The sequence below is a fragment of the Eurosta solidaginis genome, chromosome 3 (assembly GCF_040869045.1).
Source record: "Eurosta solidaginis isolate ZX-2024a chromosome 3, ASM4086904v1, whole genome shotgun sequence".
NCBI lineage: Eukaryota > Metazoa > Arthropoda > Insecta > Diptera > Tephritidae > Eurosta > Eurosta solidaginis.
Window position 1 is genome coordinate 50,179,489 of NC_090321.1, and position 23,276 is coordinate 50,202,764.

The following is a 23,276-nucleotide window of genomic DNA, read 5'->3' on the forward strand; positions in this document are numbered from 1 at the left end:
CTCAGAAGTCTGCTGAATTTTGATTTTCTATGTAAGTTCTAAGTGACGTTTACATTTTGAAATGCCATTTGTTTTTATACCTTTCATGGACATAAAATTGTATATTAACTTTGGTCATATGTTTGTAACGTTGAGAAATGTTGAAGATAGACTTACCATTAAGTATACCGAATTGATCAGGGCGACGAACTGAGTTGATATAGCCATGCCCGTCTGTCCGTCCGTCCGTCCGTCTGTCTGTTTGAACGCAAACCAGTTCCTCAAATTTTGAGATATCTCAATGAAATTTGGCACAAGGATGTATTCTTGTATTATATTAGACATTTGTCGGACCACTATAACATATATCTCCCATACAATTGATCGTTCAGATAAGACGATTTTGGTCATTCCTGCCGCAAGTTAGAAAGTATAAACGTGAAACTCGGTGATATGTATTCTTATACATCATAGAAGATATCCTGAAAAAATCACTTTGATCGGAGCTCTATATATATATATATATATGTTAGCTATATATAGTTATATCCCATACAACCGATCGTTCAGAAAGAAAGATGTTTGGCCAGTTCTCCCTTAATTTAGTAAGTATAAGCGTAAAACTTGGTGATATATATTTTAATATACCATAGAAGATTTTCTGAAAAACAAAAAACTTTGATCGGAGCTATATATCGTATACATCCCACACAACTGATCGATAGAAAGATTTTTGGCAATTTCTCCCTTAATTTCCAATATAAAAACATTAAACTTGGTGATATTTATTCTAATATATCATAGAAGATTTCATGAAAAAATCATTTCGATGGAAGCTATATATAATATATATCCCATACAACCGATCGTCCAGATAGAAAGATTTTTAGCCATTTCTTCCTTAATTTCCAATATAAAACGTTAAGCTTGGTAATATTTATTCTAATATATCATAGAAGATTTAAAATCACTTTGACCGGAGCTATATGTATGTATATAGTATATACCTATCCCATACAACCGATCGTTCAGATAGAAAGATTTTTGGCCATTTCTCCCTTAGTTTCCAAAATAAAAACGTGAAACTTGGTCATATATATTCTAATATATCATAGAAGAATTACTATAAAAATCATTTCGATCGGAGCTATATATAATATATATCCCATACAACCGATCATTCAGATAAGGGGGTTTTTTGCCATTTTTTATTTTATATTTATCAGGGATGCACCTTAACGTTAAGCTAATCGTTTATCAAAAAATTTCCACCGTTTCCGTTGATACACTTCGAAATATTATCGATAAAGAAATTATCAAGATAAATTGTATCTCGTTTTTAACCGAAACGAAAAGCTTTCGTTAACGGTAAAAACGTTATCAAAAACGTGATACTTAAAGTTTGAATTGTGCTGGCAATGCTATAGCCATGGTGAAGCCAGTAAGGTGCTAACAGCGAGCGGACATACACACGAACTCCATGTAATTTGTTTGTGTAATTCGTTGGTGGTAATGTCAAAATACTCTGATAAATGTTCGTACTGTCAAAATTCATGGGAAAAGTTGCAATCAGCTTGGCTAATGGCTTCACCTTTAATGACTCCGCCATCAATCAGCTTTGCCAGCATAGTTTGAAATTAATAATCAACATAAACGATTTGATTTCGTTTTGATATGGCAGAAAACGAAGCAAAATCACTTCGTTAATTTGACGTTCTTAACGTTAATAAACGAAACGAAATGACTTTGTTTCGTTTATTAACGCTAATTATCGTAACGAAATGATATCGGTTCGTTGGTTAAGCATGCCTGATATTTATACTGAAAATGCAAATATTTGACCCTCTATCAAATAAGGTAAATTTACTTCTTGTGGCCCGCTTTATTTTATAATTTTGCCAAGTAAACAAAGATAAAGAAGACATTTTATGAAAAAAGTGAAAAAGTGCGCAATTCCTTATTAAGAATTAAAAAAAAATTTTTCCTAAGTTTGTTTAATATTTTTCTTCCATGCCAAGGGCGCATGGATAAAATCATACTGAATTCATACAAGTGGCGAATGTTTGAGAAAGCGTTCACAATCAAGGCGAATTCATTACAGGTGGTGTCATCCCATCAGCTGATTGCTTCTTTTTGATAATTTTCCATACAAAAGGCTTCATTACTGAAACTTAGCATAGACTTGACTTGATTTCAGAACTGTCACTTACAGTTTTGTTCTAAATGACGTTTACATTTTGAGATGCCATTTGTTTGTTTCCATTTCATTTTGACATTTTGTCATACAAATTGACATTTATTTAAAAATAAATTTCCACGCTGATTATGATGCCAGATTGTATGCGCCAAGTGGAGTATAATCGGGGCTAAGTTGCAAGTTTACGCCAAGTCAAGTCAAGTCTATGCTAAGTATCAGTAACGGGGGCTAAAGCCTTGTGCAACAAAATGTCAGTTAATCGAAATCGATTAAAATTTTCTTTTGACTTGACGTTCTTCAGTACGGCGAATTGGTTGAATTCGTTTTGCCACAACCTGGTATGGATTCACCTTTTGACTTGACGTTCTTCAGTACGGCAAATTGGTTGAATTCGCTTTGCCACCACCTGGTATGGATTCACCTTGGTTCACAATAGTAAACAGCCTCGATCACCTGTTCAATCGCTATTCGATTACTTAAATCATTTTCTCAATAGTGTTTCCAAACATTTTTGCAGACGACTGGTATATTGCAATATTTACATATTTTAAAATGTTTGCTTAACTGGCTGCTCATATTTATTCTACTATCTAGATTTAAAAATGAATATTAATATATAGTCTGTATTCACATTTAAAAAAAAGCTGATTTGAAACACAAATGGGCAATTCATGGCACTTCAATTTAGTAATCGTGAGCAAAAAACCAACCTTTCTTCCATTCTGTGGCCATATGCGACTCTAGACCTGAGATTTCCATCAGGTGAGCGAGGCTGTTTGTAGTTTTGACGTTTATCGCTTAGTGAACACACTTGGTATAGGTACACTATGTTCGCGACAGCCGTTCTCGCTGTCAGCGATTATTTGACAGATAGGTACGGCAACGGAGGAATCAAGGTGAATTCAGTAGAATGTATTCGCCTTGGGTATGGATTCGCCCAAGGCGAATTCAGTAGAGGTGGTGTTATCCCAACAGCTGATTGCTTCTTCTTGATAATTTTCCATACAAAGCCTTGTACAACAAAATGTCATTTAATCGAAATCTATGAAAATTTTCTTTTGACTTGACATTCATCTGCACGACGAATTGATTGAATTCGCTTTGCCAACACCTGGTATAGATTCGCCTTGGTATGGATTCGCCTTAGGAGGAATAGAAAGATTTTTCACTTGTATGAATTCACAGTACATGTGTTTGACGCATGGTTCAACTATATACAGGTTGGCTCATCTGTAAAGCAACAAAATATGTCTTTTCAAATTGTCAAAATCTGTGTATTGGTGTTGGTGCGAATGGTATGGAATGGAAACATAAAACTTAGCAGTTTTTGTATGTGTAAGTAAAATGTTGCCAATGGGTTGGTTTCATTTTGAGTTTGCCATCTCCTTTTGACAATCCCTTCGACCATGCACTGACATAAATAAAATCAGCTGATGAGATGAGCCAACCTGTACATAATTGAACCATGTGTTTGACGTTTGCTTTGAATTCGCCGAAAAAGTTCTGACAACCAACTCATCACCGCTGTTCGCCGTCATTCGACGTTGTCTATTTGGTAATATCAGTGAAGAATTTATATGTTTTTAAGCATAAAAATCACTTTTGCATTAAATTTCTAAATCTACACGAAATTGCAGTTTTATTAAATAGTTTATTATTTGTTAAACAAGTGCAGTATGCATAACAGTGTAAATTAAAATATATTGTTGTACAAGAGCTAATATATTGGGCTAACTGCAGTAGAGAAAACAGCGAGATCTTACTGCAAGTGTGTGTGTGTGTGTGTGTGTGTACATTGTGAAGGGGTATAAAATGAGCGGAACTGCGAGCCGCAAAGAAAACGAAAGGACCAAATTAATACAGGAAAAATGCCAAACTTTGCTGACTCAGATGTTACGGGATGAGGATAATAAATATTGCGTTGATTGTGATGCAAAAGGTAATTTTAAAATATATAATGGGCAATGCTAATTTGGCGATAGTTGAAAGCTGGAAGAGTTTTGCACCTTCATTTGGTACATACATACTTCCGGGGCTATTTAACAACGCTCTAAATGCCCTTGACAGTAATTCTATACGAAAGCATGACACAATACATGGCCAAAAATATCGGGAAAGGTACCAAACGACGTGTTTTGGAACCAGGTCGCGAATTCGAAAACGGAAGAAGGAATCGCAATGCGAAAAAAAGATCCGGGTGATAGTTGTTTATTTTATTTCATAAGTCATTGATGGGTGGGCCGGGACCTCTAGCCATTATCGTGCAGTCTTCGGCGTAGGATGTAATGGTGACTCCTTCTGGTGGCGAATGGGGCATCGAAATGTAGACGTTAAATAAAAACGGGAATAGGACACCACCCTGTGGTGGATTTCTGGATTTAGATATGAAGGTCTTGGATTGCACCGATGCCTGCCGACTAAACAGATAATTTTCGGTTCCCCATTTGAGACTTTGAGGAAATCAGGACCCTTCCGAGTCTTGCAGTAATGTCCCGTGGTTGACTGTATCCAAAGCTTTTGATAAATCTAGCGTTACGAGTACGATTCTGTGATGGGGTTTTTGATTCAATCAGCTATTTATCTATGCGTTGATAGTGCTGTGTGATGATTTGTAGTGCTGTGTGATGATTGTCAAGACGCAAGTTTGCAGTAAAATAGGGAATCAGATTGGCTTCAAGTATCGATAAGATTCTCCAATGTTGGCTGGTTTCCTAGCTGTACCACCCTGGTCATTTTCCATTTTTCGGGGATAACGAATCTGGACAAGGACAGGTTCAAAACATGCGCTAGATATTTACTTTCCCTCTATCAATTTTTTTAAGCATACGCAGATGCTTTAGCATGAAGGACTGCATCTTCAACCTCTGGCGGTGATGGTTATTGGGAACCTGCCTAAGAAGATAAAGATAAAGAAAGTGAAGTGATAAATTCGGCTGATCGCTCGAGCGAGAGGAGTATAGGTAGGTAGGCCAATTGAGATGTCTGGAGAACAGCTATGACGTACCATACGTATGGGACGTCCCAGTTTATCGTGCAGAACGCCGTTTATTCTATTTGGTTCGCCAGAATCTCACCCCTGTTGTCCGCCTGTTGTTTAGAATGCCAAAAATCGTGGTGGCCATTGAAATCGCCTAGAATAATGCGATTTTCACCAATAGGGGGATTATCGTTGCTGAGACCAGAACAACAAGGAAAGTGGCACCGTCCAAAGCAGGAACTGCATTGGGCAGATGTCGACAGCATACATATATGTATATTCTGTGTTAGCACCTTGTGCAAAGATGATAGGGACTAATAGTCTGTTTCCCTGACATATTCGTGTTCTAGTGCCGGAAAGAAAGGGAGAAGACGGGAGCAGGGGCTGGTGCTCGGAATTGGGCTAGACTACAAAAGATTTGTAAAAATTGCGGGTTCGACGAATTTTGGGATCTACACCAGAATACCCACTGCCAATAAAAATAAATGGATTCCTTTCCGGCACACCCAGCAAACCTATTTATCTGGACAGGGAGCACGATAATATGAAGCAGTCCCGCTGCAAGGATCTCTGAACAGAGCAATATCGTCGTTTTCTGTTTAGTTATACTGTCGATATCTTATCGGAGTGTCTTGAATTGGAATTGAATTTTCGGTTGGCAACAAAACCCTTTTATATCAGTGCCATTGCAGATTTATCCCCCGGATTTATATTCCATCAAAAAATCCTTTTATGGGTAACCGAGCTCAATTGGAACAGTATTGTGCTACTGAAATTCGCTTTGAATTTGTTCGACATTTATCTACATAGATATTCTTCATTTCTGTATTCTTTTTAATAAGTAGTCCGCCCATTCCTTATCAGACTTCATTCAGACACAACATTTGTTATCGCTCTTATACGTTGATATCAATTGTGAGCGTTGGTTGAACACGATACTGTTTCTGAGCGGCTTCTACATGTTCTCGCCCATTATATTTACACCTTTTCCTCACTTGAGTAAGTGTTAGAAATCAATAGAGGCGCCATATTTGTAGAAAATAAAAACAACCAACGCGATGTTTACTTTGAGATACGTCTTTAGGAGGGGGCACGTGCTTAATTTTTCAAGCGTTTAATTTGAAAAATATTTTTCTAATGGAAAACACTATTTTGCCATTTCCTCCAGTATTGCATGACTCACTGAGCAAACATTCGAATATGCAAAGATCACAAGTATATATTATACATGAGAGCGAGAGAAAAGATAGTCATTGCGGCTTACCATCTCGTGTAACTTTGATAAAATCAGAAAACTGTCATTATCCACGTGCTATGTTTGTTATTGTAACTAAGTTGTACTGCTGATAAGGGAAATGTTTAAAACGAGGGTACGACTAAAAGTTCGCTTAGTTGGTAATAAATAATAGTTGATTAAAAAAAATAATACCAATGTATCTACTCGTATGTACTTGTTTCACAAGAGAGGGCATTTATAATGCGTATCTTATACTCACACAACACTAAGATCTATTCAATTTTTATTAGGACCCAGGAACCTCTAACAACATCCGCTCAGTGATTGATACTGTCAAACTCCTAAGGCTTCGGTTAGAGAATTAGTATAAAAATTCTGTGTTGTTGTTGTAGCAGTGCTTCGCCCCATCTAATAGGTGTTATAGAAGTTACGTGGACGTCTGGTTTTGGGATCTAGCCCAGAACAACCTGTCCGCTGCAACTATCCCGTACACGAGACACACTGACAAGAGTATGACCGTCCTAAAAAGATTCTTTTCCAGCAGACGCAGCAAAACCATTTCTCAGGACCGGGGTCAGGTCAACCATGGCACGTTACTGCAACACCTGGAAGGGTCTACCCTTCCTACATGTCTTAAAAGGTGGAACGCAAATTATCTGGGTGGTCGGAAGGCATCGGTGCAATTTAGAAACGAAGCATCAATACCAAGAAGAATTAAACAAGGGGTGCCACCCTATCCCCACATTTGTTTAACTTCTACATATCAAAGCTACCTTCGCCACCAGAAGGAGTTACTATCGTTTCCTACGCCGATGACTGTACAATAATGGCCACAGGCCAAGGTCCATAGATCGATGAGCTTTGCAACAGAATAAACGGCTACCTCCCTGATCTCTCCAGGTTTTTCGCCTCGCGAAACCTGGAATTATCACCGACTAAATCCTCCCCGACCTTATTTACAATATGGCCGTCCCAAATGTCGACCATTTTGAACATCCACGTCGATGGAACTACGATACCGACTATCCTACACCCCAAAATCTTGGGTGTGACGTTTCATCAGAATCTACCGAAAATCCAAAACCGTAATAAAATCCTCAAATCTCTTGCTGGCAGTACTGTGGGAAAAGGCAAAGAAACGCTCATTACCACTTACAAAGCAATTGGCCAGCCGATTGCATGCTAAGCGTCCCCTATATGGTCGCCAAGCCTAAAAACTACTCCCTGGAAGAAGCTACAGGCCTGCCAAAATACTGTTCTCAGAACCGCCACGGGCTGTCTTATGTCCCCAGAACACCACCTACATAATGAGGCGAGAATACTCCTCATCAGGGAGAGAAATGAGATGCTAACCAAACAGTTCCTGTTGAATACTCAGAAACCTGATTGATGAGCCAACACCGTCCAGGGGCTTAAGGAGTCATCTCCGTAAGGATTAAGAGGAAATACGGCACCTGAGAACAGTATGAAGCCAAAAAACACAAGCAGGTCCTCAGCGAACTCCAGAAACAGACGTCGGACCTTTATGCCAGGAATTGCCCGGGGAATCCAGTACCCAAAGCGGAAGAAGAATGCATACTCCCCAGGGAAACGCGAGTCACTCTAGCTCAACTTCGATCTGGATACTGTAACAGGTTAAACTCTTACCTATCCAGAATTAACCCAACATACAAAATTTATGCCCCGCTTGCGATGTGTCCCCACATGACACCAACCATCTTTTTAATTGTAATGTGGAACCAACGGTTCTAACACCCCTCTCATTATGGTCCAACCCTGTTGAAACTGCAAGTTTCCTTGGACTCCCATTAGAGGAAATTGATGACAAGTTGCGATCGGCCGCACTTATTGGATGGGGCGAAGCACTGCTACAACAACAACAACATCCAGTAGGTGTGACCGATCACAAATTTCAATATCCTCTAACGGGAGTCCAAGGAAACTTGCTGTCTCAACAGGGGTGTACCATAATGAGAGAGGTGTTAGAGGCGAGGATTTTACCCCAGCGGGTTAGGGGGAGAATATTCCCGCGGTAGGTATGCCTGTCGTAAGAGGCGACTAAAATACCAGATCCCAGGGGCTGTGTAGCGCAACGCTTCAGGTTGCCAGCGCAATATATAGCTTCTCCAAACCCAATTGTCAACCTCACCTATCCGCGGTGAATCCTGTTTCACTAACAGACGAGGCTCTGGCGACCCAAGCTCCTCATGGAACCTGTGGGTGGGGGAGGAGGGGATGGCCTGAACGTTTAATGTGGCCACATAAATCGTTGCCGAGATGGTCGGGCTAGCACCTTAATAGTGCTGTGGTACCGGAGCGTACCGGATCTGTATCCGGCAAAGGACCATTACATCGATAACACTCCCCAAAGCCTTCGGGGAGCAACCTTATCGCTACAACAACAACAACAACAGGCGAGAGTTTTAACCCCGCTTCCCAAGGCAGTCGGTTCTATGTACCGGAGCGACTCGGGATTTTTCCCGACCAAAGACTGTGATTTCAGTGTGACCCCATCTAATTTGTTTCGTCCCTCCCACAAATTGTCATCCTCCCAGCAGCTCCTTGCAGCAGGACTGCTCCATATTCTCTTACTCCGGGAAGGCATCGAATCCAATCCGGGTCCGTCTCCTGACCCCGGTCCAGTGAAATGTTTTTGCTGCATCTGCTGGAAAAGAATCTTTTTAGGACGGTCATACTCTGTTCAGTGTGTCTCGTGCAAGGGATGGTTGCATCGGACAGGTTGTTCTGGGCTTGATCCCAAAACCCGACGTCCACGTAACTTTTATAAATCTTTTGTGGCTCCTTGCTGCTCACGCCCAAGGGCGTCCCGTAGTCTTCGCCTAAGCGCCCCCCACTACCTTCCAGCAGCCTCGCTGCTCAGCAAGCCACAACAAGTACCCGCTGCTGCTCGCGCCCCACGGCGCCAACAACTCAAACAGCTGCTAGCACTCATAACTACAATCTTCGTTGTAGAGTCGGAAGCAATGCTGAGCAGCAGCCCCTGCCCCCGTCTTCTTCTCCCCCCCTCTTTTCTGGCAGCAATCGTGCAGGTCAGGGAAACAGACTCTCAGTCCCTACCTCCGTTTGCACCGTCTGCCAGCACAGAATATATAGGTTTGCGACATCCGCTCAATGCAGTTCCTGCCTTGGGTGGTGCCACTTTCCTAGATGTTCTGGTTTCCGCGACGGCAACCCCCCGACGGGTTTCATCGCGCCATGTTGTCAGGTCGCAAACCCAAATCATACGGGTACCCCAATGCTTGCCCAAGGACGCCCAGTCCCAGGGCCACAACAGCAATTGCGTCCTGGCCTTCCACAACCCAGGCGTCGTCACCCGTCACTTACCCCCAGAGTGGCGACGTCTCCCCTTATGCACTTCAGAATTCTGCAATTAAACTGTAATGGACTAACTGGGAAGATTACGGAGATAGTCGATTTCATGAAGCGGCACAACATCCGCATTGGTGCGATTCAAGAGACTAAACTCACAGCAAGATCTGCATTGCAGACCTGCTCTGGGTATAACGTCCACAGGAAAGACCGCTAGAGCGGAAATGGAGGCGGTCTCACGTTTATCATACACCACTCTGTTCAATATTATATATTTGATCCTGGCATCGACCGCAGGGACAATGTCTTAGAACGTCAAGGCCTATCTGTCCGGTCAGGCGATGCAAACCTAGAAATCATCAACATCTGCATCCCTCCTGCCACCTGTTGCCCCAGTGGATACCGCCCTAATATCAGGGCCTTACTCACTGGCAACAATCGCATTATCTTAGGCGATTTCAATGCCCATCATGATCTATGGCATTCAAACTTGCGGGCGGACAGTAGGGGTGAGATGTTGGCGGATCAAATAGAAGAAACGACGTTCTGCACAATAAACGGAGACGCCCCAACACGTATGGTAGGAAGCTGTCACAGCTCGCCAGATATCTCAATCGTGAGCGCAGAACTCGTAAACTGCGTCAACTGGCAGCCGATGGTAACATTGGCATCCGACCACCTGCCCATACTTATTTCGCTTGAGCGTACCGCCGACTTCATCGTCACTGAAAAACGCACTTTCATAAACTTCAAAACAGGAAAGTGGGAAGAATATAAATCCTTTACAGACAGCCGCCTAGCTGCCCTCCCTATCCCGACTGATGCCCGCCAAGGGCAGCGTGCCTTCCGTAAGGTCATTAAATCCGCCTCGGCACATTTCATTCCAGCCGGGAGAATTCCCGAAATCCGGCCCTACTTCCCGGCGGAGGCCGCAAACTTAGCGAGAGAACGTGACCTTATAAGACAGCTTGATCCAGGCGACCCCCAAATAAGGGATATAAACCAACGCATCAGATTGCTTGTGGATGAACACAAGCGGGCGAAATGGGAGGAGCACCTAAGAGGTTGTAACCTCTCTACCGGTGTGGGTAAACTTTGGTCCACCGTAAAGTCCCTATCGAATCCGACTAAGCACAAAGACAAAGTTTCCATCGCCTTCGGCGATAAGGTGCTGTCGGATGCGAAAAAATGCGCGAGCGCTTTCTGCCGACAATATATAATGCATCCTACGGTCGACAAAGATAGACGGAGAGCCAATAGACACGCACATAAACACAAATTCAGCGCGTCACCAATCACCATCACCGCTAAAGAGGTTGAGGACGCCATTGGTCGTGCTAAACCATCCAAAGCAGTGGGCCCAGACGGCATAGCCATGCCGATGCTTAAAAGCCTAGGGAAAGAGGGTTTCAAATATTTAGCGCATGTCTTCAATCTGTCTCTTTCCACCTTTGTCATACCTGAGAAATGGAAAATGGCCAAGGTGGTCCCGCTACTAAAGCCTGGGAAACCAGCTAACATAGGTGAGTCGTATCGTCCGATATATCTCCTGTCGCCAGTGGCAAAGACGCTTGAAGCCATTTTGCTCCCTTATTTCCAAGCAAATTTGCAGCTAGCCCCTCATCAGCATGGCTTCAGAAAACTCCATAGCACTACCACCGCGCTAAATGCCATTAGCACCCAGATAACCCCATGTCTTAAAAGGTGGACCGCAAATTATCTGGGTGGTCGGCAGGCATCGGTGCAATTTAGAAACGAAACATCAAAACCAAGGAGAATTAAACAAGGGGTGCCACATGGTGGTGTCCTATCCCCACTTTTGTTTAATTTCTACATATCTAAGCTACCTTCACCACCGGAAGGAGTCACAATCGTTTGCTACGCCGATGACTGCACAATAATGGCCACAGGCCAAGGCCCAAAGATCGATGCGCTATGCAATAAAATAAACGGCTACCTCCCTGATCTCCCCAGTTTTTTCGCCTCGCGAAACCTGGCATTATCACCGACTAAATCTTCCGCGACCTTATTTACAACATGGACGCCCCAAATGTCGACCATTTTGAACATCCACGTCGATGGCACTACGCTACCAACTGTCCTACACCCCAAAATCTTGGGTGTGACGTTTGATCAGGATCTACATTTTGGTGAGCACGCAGCCGCAATTGTTCCGAGAATTCAGAGCCGTAACAAAATCCTCAAATCCCTCGCTGGCAGTCTTGGGGAAAAGATAAAGAAACGCTCATGACTACATACAAAGCAATTAGCCAGCCGATTACGTGCTACGCGTCACCCATATGGTCGCCAAGCCTAAAAATGACCCACTGGAAGAAACTACAGGCCTGCCACGCTTCCCAAGGCAGTCGGTTCTATGTACCGAAGCGACTCGGGATTTTTCCCGACCAAGGACTGTCATTTCAGTGTGACCCCATTTAATTTGTTTCGTCCCTCTCACAAATTGTCATCCTCCCAGCAGCTCCTTGCAGCAGGACTGCTACATATTCTCTTACTCCGGGAAGGTATCGAACCCAATCCGGGTCCGTCTCCTGACCCCGGTCCTGAGAAATGGTTTTGCTGCATTTGCCAGAAAAGAATATTTTTAGGACGGTCATACTCTGTTCAGTGTGTCTCGTGCAAGGGTTGGTTGCATCGGACAGGTTGTTCTGGGCTTGATCCCAAAACCCGACGTCCACGTAACTTTTATAAATCTTTTGTGGCTCCTTGCTGCTCACGCCCAAGGGCGTCCCGTAGTCTTCGCCTAAGCGCCCCCCACTACCTTCCAGCAGCCTCGCTGCTCAGCAAGCCACAACAAGTACCCGCTGCTGCTCGCGCCCCACGGCGCCAACAACTCAAACAGCTGCTACCACTCATAACTACAATCTTCGTTGTAGAGTCGGAAGCAATGCTGAGCAGCAGCCCCTGCCCCCGTCTTCTTCTCCCCCCCTCTTTTCTGGCAGCAATCGTGCAGGTCAGGGAAACATACTCTTAGTCCCTACCTCCGTTTGCACCGTCTGCCAGCACAGAATATATAGGTTTGCGACATCCGCTCAATGCAGTTCCTGCCTTGGGTGGTGCCACTTTCCTAGATGTTCTGGTCTCCGCGACGGCAACCCCTCGACGGGTTTCATCGCGCCATGTTGCCAGGTCGCAAACCCAAATCATCCGGGTACCCCAATGCTTGCCCAAGGGCGCCCAGTCCCAAGGCCACAACAGCAATTGCGTCCTGGCCTTCCACAACCTAGGCGTAGTCACCCGTCACTTCCTCCTAGAGTGGCGGCGTCACCCCTCATGCACTTCAGAATTCTGCAGTTAAACTGTAATGGACTAACTGGGAAGATTACGGAGATAGTCGATTTCATGAAGCGGCACAACATCCGCATTGCTGCGATTAAAGAGACTAAACTCATAGCAAGATCTGCATTGCAGGCCTGCTCTGGGTATAATGTCCACAGGAAAGACCGCGAGAGCGGAAATGGAGGCGGCCTCGCGTTTATTATACACCACTCTGTGCAATATTATATATTTGATCCTGGCATCGACCGCAGGGACAATGTCTTAGAACGTCAAGGCCTATCTGTCCGGTCAGGCGATGCAAATCTAGAAATCATCAACATCTACATCCCTCCTGTCACCTGTTGCCCCAGTGGATACCACCCTAATATCGAGGCCTTACTCACTGGCAACAATCGCATTATCTTAGGCGATTTCAATGCCCATCACGACCTATGGCATTCAAACTTGCGGGCGGACAGTAGGGGTGAGATGTTGGCGGATCAAATAGAAGAAACGACGTTCTGCACAATAAACGGAGACGCCCCCACACGTATGGTAGGAAGCTGTCATAGCTCGCCAGACATATCAATCGTGAGCGCAGAACTCGTAAACTGCGTCAACTGGCAGCCGATGGTAACATTGGCATCCGACCACCTGCCCATACTTATTTCGTTCGAGCGTACTGCCGACTTCATCGTCACCGAAAAGCGCACTTTCATAAACTTCAAAAAAGGAAAGTGGGAAGAATATAAATCTGCAACAGACAGCAGCTTTCCTGCCCTCCCTATCCCGACTGATGCCCGCCAAGGGGAGTGTGCCTTCCGTAAGGTCATTGAATCCGCCTCGGCACATTTCATTCCCGCCGGGAGAATTCCCGAAATCCGGCCCCACTTCCCGGCGGAGGCCGCGAGCTTAGCGAGGGAACGCGACCTCATAAGACAGCTTGATCCAGGCGACCCCCAAATAAGGGATATAAAACAACGCATCAGATTGCTTGTGGACGAACACAAGCGGGCGAAATGGGAAGAGCACCTAAGAGGTTGTAACCTCTCTACCGGTGTAGGTAAACTTTGGTCCACCGTAAAGTCCCTATCGAATCCGACTAAGCACAAAGACAAAGTTTCCATCGCCTTTGGCGATAAGGTGCTGTCGGATGCGAAAAAATGCGCGAGCACTTTCTGCCGACAATATATAATGCATCCTACGGTCGACAAAGATAGACGGAGAGCCAATAGACACGCACAAATTCAGCGCGTCACCAATCACCATCACCGCTAGAGAGGTTGAGGACGCCATTGGTCGCGCTAAACCATCCAAAACAGTGGGCCCAGACGGCATAGCCATGCCGATGCTTAAAAACCTAGGGAAAGAGGGTTTCAAATATTTAGCGCATGTCTTCAACCTGTCTCTTTCCACCTTTGTCATACCCGAGAAATGGAAAATGGCCAAGGTGGTCCCGCTACTAAAGCCTGGGAAACCAGCTAACGTAGGTGAGTCATATCGTCCGATATCTCTCCTATCGCCAGTGGCAAAGACGCTTGAAGCCATTTTGCTCCCTTATTTTCAAGCACATTTGCAGCTAGCCCCTCATCAGCATGGCTTCAGAAAACTCCATAGCACTACCTCCGCGCTAAATGTCATTGGCACCCAAATAAATTGCGGGTTGAATCAATACCCCCACCATAGAACAGTACTCGTAGCGCTAGACCTATCAAAAACCTTTGATACGGTCAACCCTAGCTCGTTACTGCAAGACCTGGAAGGGTCTACCCTTCCCCCATGTCTTAAAAGGTGGACCGCAAATTATCTGGGTGGTCGGCAGGCATCGGTGCAATTCAGAAACGAAACATCAAAACCAAAGAGAATTAAACAAGGGGTGCCACAGGGTGGTGTCCTATCCCCACTTTTGTTTAATTTCTACATATCTAAGCTACCTTCACCACCGGAAGGATTCACAATCGTTTCCTACGCCGATGACTCGCAATAATGGCCACAGGCCCAGGCCCAGAGATCGATGAGCTATGCAATAAAATAAACGGCTATCTCCCTGATCTCCAGTTTTTTCGCCTCGCGAAACCTGGCATTGTCACCGACTAAATCTTCCGCGACCTTATTTACAACATGGACGCCCCAAATGTCGACCATATTGAACATCCACGTCGATGGCACTACGCTACCGACTGTCCTACACTCCAAAATCTTGGGTGTGACGTTTGATCAGGATCTACATTTTGGTGCGCACGCAACCGCAATTGTTCCGAGAATTCAGAGCCGTAATAAAATCCTCAAATCCCTTGCTGGCAGTACCTGGGGAAAAGATAAAGAAACGCTCATGACCACATACAAAGCAATTAGCCAGCCGATTACGTGCTACGCGTCACCCATATGGTCGCCAAGCCTAAAAACTACCCACTGGAAGAAACTACAGGCCTGCCAAAATACTGCTCTCAGAATCGCCACGGGCTGTCTTCTTATGTCCCCAGAACACCATCTGCATAATGAGGCGAGAATACTCCCCATCAGGGAGAGAAATGAGATGCTGACCAAACAGTTCCTGTTGAATACCCAGAAACCTGGGCATCCCAACAGACATCTGATTGATGAACCAGCACTGCCTAGGGGCTTAAGGAGTCATCTCCGTAAGGTTAAACTCTTACCTATCCAGAATCAACCCCGACATACAAAATGTATGCCCCGCTTGCAATGTGTCCCCACATGACACCAACCATCTCTTCAATTGTAATGTGAAACCAACGCCTCTAACACCCCTTTCCTTATGGTCCACCCCTGTTGAAACGGCAAGTTTCCTTGGACTCCCGTTAGAGGATATTGATGACAATTTGTGATCGGTCGCGACTATTAGGTGGGGCGAGCATTGCTACAACAGCAACAACAGAGTTTTAACCCCAAAATTCCGTGTGGTTTGACTTTGTGTTAAGTTTCCCAACTTTAGGGGAAATAATTTTTCTTTCACTGATGTGTAGCGATAGCGGCACAGCTGCAAAATTTGACGAAGATCCAGTCACTAAATAAATTAATTTACTTCACAAGATAAAAAATCGTAGCTTAGCTAAGTGAAGCTCACAATGCTTATATTACGATAAACTTTATTGTCAACTTATAGTTCTGTTCAACATCATACTTCCCAGTTCCTTTTAATTTTCGGCTATATGGTATGGTCTGGATCTAATTGAGGGTGTTAATGCTGTGGACGATAAGTGGAAAAAAAACATTCTTTATAAGTGGGTATTTGGTGGAAAAAAGATTAACAAGTCTAAGGATAAAAATATATTAGAATACAATTTCCATTTTTACTTCTGGTTAACTAAGCGAACTCTTATTATTCCCCTCATACATCAGTATATTACACAATCAGCAAATTAATATGCATATTGTTGTGTTATTGCAAACTCTTAACGCTTATATTACCCTTTCAGGTCCACGTTGGGCATCTTGGAACTTAGGAGTATTCTTATGCATACGCTGCGCTGGCATACATCGCAATTTAGGCGTGCACATATCACGTGTCAAATCGGTCAATTTAGACACCTGGACACCAGAGCAGGTGATTTCATTGCAACAGATGGGCAATTCACGTGCGCGTGCTGTCTACGAGGCACAGCTGCCAGATGGTTTTAGACGACCACAGACCGATACTGCATTAGAATCATTTATACGAGCTAAATATGAGCATAAAAAGTATTTGGCACGCGAATGGGTGCCGCCATCCACACCGAAAGTTGACTGGGCCAAAGAGATCGATGAAGAGTTGGAAAGGCAGAAACGCAAGAAAAAAGCGGCTCAAGCGAGCACTTCAATGGGTTTGAGTATGATGGGTGGTGCTGGTGGCGATAAAAAATGTGGCAGCTCGACAAGTACATCTACAGCGAAATCGACACCACTACCGGCACCTTTGCCAAAACCGAAGGCAGGACAAGCTGGTAGTAGTAGCAGTCCAAAAACGCAACGCATTACGCTTAATACAACAGGCGGCGATGGCAATCAGAGTAATGACCTACTTGGCCTCTCCTCACCCACAAAGCCAGTACAAAATAATATTGGTAGCAGCAGTAGTGGCGGCGTGGTTCCAGATTTACAAAATGATAACTTTACTGGTTTTCTAAGTGCAGCACCAAGTACACAGCATCCAAGTGGTGAGAAAAATAAGGTGACAGCAGAATTGAATGGCATAAATGTCACACAAAAATCACTTGCCAAGGAGGAAGAAGATTTCTTCAATCAAGGTACACTTGCTGGTAACGATAAAGATAAATCGGGCAAACTTACGAAAGATAGCATATTAGCGTTGTATGCTACTGCACCAGCAAATACAGTAAATACACATAATCCGCATCAAAACGTTCAAATGCCTTTTGGTCAGCCACAACCAATGTTTGTTGCGACGGGTGCTTATGCAGGCGGTATGGCCCCTTGTTATATGGGAGGCACCTCAGGTGTGTCACATCCACAACAACAACAATTTATGACGCCACCAAACTCGACGAGTATGTATAATTCGCCTGTTATGACAGCACCAAATGCTTTTACTACACCCGGTATGAGTGGTTTTGGTGCACAATTTCCAGGCACTACAAGTACTGGTATTTACACTCAGCAACACCAGCAGAACATGCCAAGTTTAGGCAATATGATGCGAAATAGTGGTCAACACGCCTCTAACCTTAATCTAATGCATACCAATCAGAGCCTTTTAAGTGGTATTTCAATGATGGGTGCAGGTGTTGGTGGGAGCGTGAATATGAATGCCACGGGCATGATGCAGCAACAGCTTCAGCAACAACAACAACCTTTAGGTATGACTATACCTATGGCTATTATGCCAATGTCAGCAGCGTTTCAAACTATACCTACAGCCGCGGCTGGTGCTGCGTCCGCTAATGGTTTGAATCAACAATTCAGTAACTTAAATATTGGCAATACGTGGCAGTGAACCGTTGAGGAATTAAATGTTGGTGAACAATAGCGCTTGCAACAAATGCCGTCAACACTGAGCTTGCCTTGTTCAATGCGACGGCAACGTCGTAAGCGACGTCAACGGTGCATTTTCGATTTGCGTGATCATTAGGAGTTAAATTAAGTAAAGATGGAGTTATACATAAGAAGCTGAACATTGTTTTCAAAATTAAAACTTATCATATACGTACAAACATATCGCACGCTAAATACAATAAAGTCGCAACTCGGAAAATATACAAATATTCAGGAAAGGTGCAAAATAAATAATGATGGACAATTGTGTTTTGTAGTAACTACAACAGGAAATATCGCGCAGATTATATACAATAATCCAAGAAAGAGCTGCTGAATGCTTGTAGTACATCGCACAGGTAACACAGACTCGGCGCTCCTTAAACTTTAAGGCTTTAGGATATGCACTCTTATTCAAACACTGTCTTAAATCATAAGCGGATGTCTTTCCATTACTAGTTTTGTTCAAATTTGGCACTTATAAAAGTTCATTATACTTTGGTTAGAAAAATGGTCTAACTCTTCCTCCACGTTGTGGCTCTTACTCTTCTTAAATGATTTCCATCATTCACCTTGATAGCAAATAAAGTGGTTTCGTGCTCAGAAAGTCTGTAATCTGAAAATCTCTGTCTGAAAATCAACACGAGACAATATGTCACTCTTTGCATATAAAAAATTTATTCCAGTTTAAGAGCTCTCAGCAACCCTTTCTTTGAGATTTACCGTTTGCTTAATTGCGCTACGTAAAACGATTTCATTGAGCTTACAACTAGAGGTGTTATTAATCAGACCAATTCTAAATATTCTCGCGGAATTTTGTTCTCGCGTATTTTTTTATTCCCGCGGAAAAATTCCTCCAATTCTTTTCTCCTAGGGAGAAGAAAAATTGGGGAACAGGAATTTCGAATTTTCGAAGTCAGCTGTTTTGTCAATTGAAATTTCGTAGCGCATTTCTTATTTTGTTTAAAAAATTGAAAAGTTTAATTATTGTTGCGAATTTGTTTGAAATTAAGAAATAAGATATAAACAATGCACATTATTGCATTTCATGTGGTATTCACTGAAATTAGATATGAATTGGTGCCACAGCAGGATCAACAGAGGAGCATAAGAAGAAGACGGCGGGATAACACAAATCCGCCGGAGTTGCCTGCTTTCATTCTGCAAAGCAATTTTCTGGCGGCCACGTCGAGTTGAGTTCGCCTTTCGCCATATGCCAAAATCTACTTAAGCCTTCTTAAAAGTCCTTGCGCAATTTCTGGATGGCTGCATCAAATATACGAAGAGCTCTTCCGTTGCTTATGATATACTTTTCGACTTAAAATAAAGAATAGTGTGGTTGTTGTTGTTTTTGTATTAACAGTGAGAATATTGTGGTAGAATTTTAATACATATTTTAGCACAAATTTGTACAAATAAGTGTTCTTTCTTAAAAGAACGAATTTCCTTTAACTATTTCGATGCATTCCCTTTAATTTAACTAGTGAAAAAACTCCTATGAAATGGCAAAGAAATCTCCCTCTCCCTCACATTCATAATACCTACTTTTCTCCCATAACCGGTTTCCTCTTTTTCGAACATTGTTCAGAATAGGAGGAAAGGGAGTTTTCACTTTTTTGTTGTTATATTGGCCTACTGATTTGTAAGATTGCGGGTTCGAATCGAGCTCAAGGCCTAACAATAATTTTTTATCATTATTATTGTTATGATAAATTTTTTTTCTTAATTGAAAAAGCTTTTAAATTAGAATAGAAGAAAGAAAAAATTTAGACAACTGCCAAAGCTCGTTGTATAGATCCATTTCGGGAACTGCTAAATTCCTTCATCGGCAACGTTTAGGCGCCGCTGCTATAACCATTCAGCCATCACAGCGGCATTTTCACTTCTCACAAGGAATTTTTATTTAGAATAGGAGGAATGGGGGAAAGGGAAAAAAAATCGCACGGAATTTTCGTTTAGAATTGGGCTGAATATTAAATCTCTTTGGAGCTAGGAATCCGTACCAATTTTTTAGATAGTATAGATTCCAATTATTTTTTTTTATAGATTCCAAGCCACAAATCGCAAGGGACATAAATCGGTATATTGTAGAAGAAATAAGAAAATTGTGAAAAGGAAATAAATTTAAATTTATACCTCTCCTGTCAAAAAAAAAAGTATTTTTTTTCAGATACAAGCTCTACAACCTGATTCCCGAATGACGACATTCGTCCTTTGTAACAAAACTTTTATGTTGCGACATTTATATTAGGATATGTCGATATGTAGGTTGGGGGTTGCCAAAGTATCACAAATCAAATGTGTATTCTGAGTGCGCCCATTGTTGGGCCCTCTGTTATACCATTGTAAAGGTCTACAAGTAGGATATGTAGCAGCACGCACACACATAGCCATGCTCACCTGATAAAATGCTTGTTCTTGTTCGTTTTTTTTTTTTTTTTTTGATGCTATTTGGCACTGTTGTACTTCTTAGGTCCAAGAAAAGTGTAGTAGCTGCTAACGAAAACTGCGTATGAAGAAATATCCGTATTTACTTTCAAACGAACGCTTAATTACATCTCTCTGCCTTATGAAAATGAAATTGGCTTTATTGAAAATCATACGAGGGTGGCTATTTATATTTTGAGCCTACTAATGAAAAAATTTATTATCGAAAATGGCTTTATTGTTTTTCGAAGTACTCTCCATGATAATCAATACACTTTTGCATGCGTTCAAACTAATATCGTAAAAAATCGTCGCACGAAAATTTTCACGTGTTAATTCCATTTTTTCGCTGAGATACAATTCTTAAGTTACTGTAAACAACACAAGTTGTGCTCAAATGTCAAAATTTTCTGAAGAAGGTTATGCTTTAAAACGTCAAACTTTCAATTGAAAACGTCAGATGGCGCCGGCAAACAATTGGTGTTGGCAAGGCTCAAAATATAAATAACAATCCTCGTACTTTCGACTTCTTTGTATTTAGTGTAAGATATATTTATTATTCCTGTATGTTTATTTCAAAAATAAAAATAAAAAATTATAGCAAAAGGAAACATACTGTATAATATTTGGATTCGCGACCTTGCCATCCTTTTTTATAAATTGTTTATAGCGCGCCACCTTTTTCTTTTAAATTAGTCGCATGCCCTATTATTACCACGACGTTAACGAAAATGTCACCAGTTTTGGATAATTTATGGTTGCAACTAAGGCATCGAGTCCCGGGAATCCCGATCTCGAATCCGGCGCCTTCGGGGCCATTTTAAATGTAATCCCGGGATTTCGGGATTTCTTAGAGATATGAGATTGCAAATTTAAATGTATTTAATTGGTTTCTCTTTTCAAGTTTCAATTTCAAACCACAGGTAAGGTACAGCCTTTTTTAGATGCTACAAATTTTAATGATCCGATTTCAAAGGAAAGAAAAATTTTTTTATGAACGTGTTTTGTTAAACTTTTCATATTTGTATACGTTAGGTAAATATTTTTGAACCAAATTTAAAGGTTACATCTACTAAATGATCCCGAAAAGTCCCTAGATCCCGGAACTGTCATTTGTGAAAGGAAATTCGTGAAATCCCACGATTGCAAAAGATCTTCCGAACTCAATGCCTTAGTTGCAACGCGTTGTATGCACATACAATCGTATCATACTTGTTCTTGCGGTGTCTGTCTGTTATTTGATAGTTGAAACGCCTTTAATTCGATATCGAATGCTGACGAGACGGTTTTGGTTTCCGTATCTTGATATACATAGGTACTTTAATCAAAGAGGATAAATAAATAAGAGCCACCAGTCTGCTACGAGTGGCGAGTAACTCGCTGCAAATCAAAAAAATTGATGTCTAATGTTTTCTGTGAGGGACATTTTTAATTGTCGCGCATTTATCCATGCCGTGATACCAGAGATATACGCCGCCGATTTTGGTCGTTTTTCGCACGCTGCCGCCGAATGTCGAAAATATCGGCGCGTTACTATATTTTCTCGTTTAAGACTGTTTAGGCCATTTATTGTTCATGTTGAAAATTGGTAGGATATGGTCGAAAGTGGTATCAACGGATGCGCGTGACTGCCAGTATAAGAAACTAATTGCGAAATTTAACTCTTTCTAATTGTTCAAAAGTTATTTAAAATAAGTAGAAGGTAAAATAAACTAAAAACAAGTAAGGACGGGACTGTCTTCGGCTGTGCCGAAGACTTCATACCTTTCATGAATGGGACTGAACAATAATCTTATCCCGTTCGTAATCTCCAAATAAGCGGATGTATAAGATAAGAAATATATAGTGAACAGATGTATGTACATACCTAAACGATTTTTAAGATAAATATAAAATAAAAAATGGCAAAAAACCCCCTTATCTGAACGATCGGTTGTATGGGATATACATTAAATATAGCTCCGTTCGAAATGAAATATTCTATGATATATTAGAATATACATATATCACCAAGTTCCACGTTTTTATTTTGGAAACTAAAGGAGAAATGGCCAAAAATCTTTCTATCTGAACGATCGGTTGTATGGGATAGGTATATACTACATATGTATATACATATACCTCCGATCAAAATGATTTTTTCAGGAAATCTTCTATAATATATTAGAATAAATATCACCAAGTTTAAAGTTTTTATATTGGAAATTAAGGGAGAAATGGCTAAAAACCTTTCTATCTGAACGATCGGTTGTATGGGGTATATATTATAAATAGCTCCGATCGAAATGATTTTTTCATGAAATCTTCTATGACATAGAATAAATATCACCAAGTTTAAAGTTTTTATATTAGAAATTGAGGGAGAAAATACCAAAAATCTTTCTATCTGAACGATCGGTTGTATGGGAATATACTATACTAGCCTTTACCCGCGGCCCCGTCCGCAAGGAGAAAATTAAATATATGGGATATTCACGTTAGCCTGCTTATCAAGTTATCTGTTTAAAAAGATGTTTCTGTCTAATACATTTTATTTTAAGAACTAAATGAGCTGATAACCTGATAGGATCCCCAAATGATCCCGAAATTCTCCAGAAAAATCCACGAAATGACCCCGACGCTATCGCGGACAGATCCCGAAAACCATCTAGAAATGCCACGGAAGGGTCTCCAAAAGTTCCCGCAATAGTCCCAAAAAACCCGAAATGACAAGGACACGATTCTAGACTTATCCAGAGAACCACAAAGAAATGATGCCTGAAGGGTACCAAAATGATCCCGAAATAGTCCCGAAAACTTCCGAAATGACCCTGACAGGCTCCCGGACAGTTCTCAAAAACCATCCAGAAAATATCCAGAAAGGG

General features: G+C 42.0%; 1 protein-coding gene across 1 annotated transcript; it reads left to right on the top strand.

Annotated features, from left to right (window-relative positions):
• Positions 1-3,696: 3,696 nt before the first annotated feature.
• Positions 3,697-21,028, top strand: LOC137243692 (stromal membrane-associated protein 1). The gene is made up of 2 exons (XM_067771654.1): positions 3,697-4,115; positions 16,434-21,028. The coding sequence occupies exons 1-2, from the start codon at positions 3,989-3,991 to the stop codon at positions 17,945-17,947; spliced, it is 1,641 nt and encodes a 546-aa protein (XP_067627755.1). The 5' UTR covers positions 3,697-3,988; the 3' UTR covers positions 17,948-21,028.
• The last annotated feature ends 2,248 nt before the right edge of the window (positions 21,029-23,276 follow it).

Coding starts and splice junctions, on each gene's coding strand:
- LOC137243692 (XM_067771654.1), top strand. CDS start 3,989: ATGAGCGGAACTGCGAGCCGCAAAGAAAACGAAAGGACCAAATTAATA. Junction 4,116..16,433: donor CGTTGATTGTGATGCAAAAG/GTAATTTTAAAA, acceptor TTACCCTTTCAG/GTCCACGTTGGGCATCTTGG.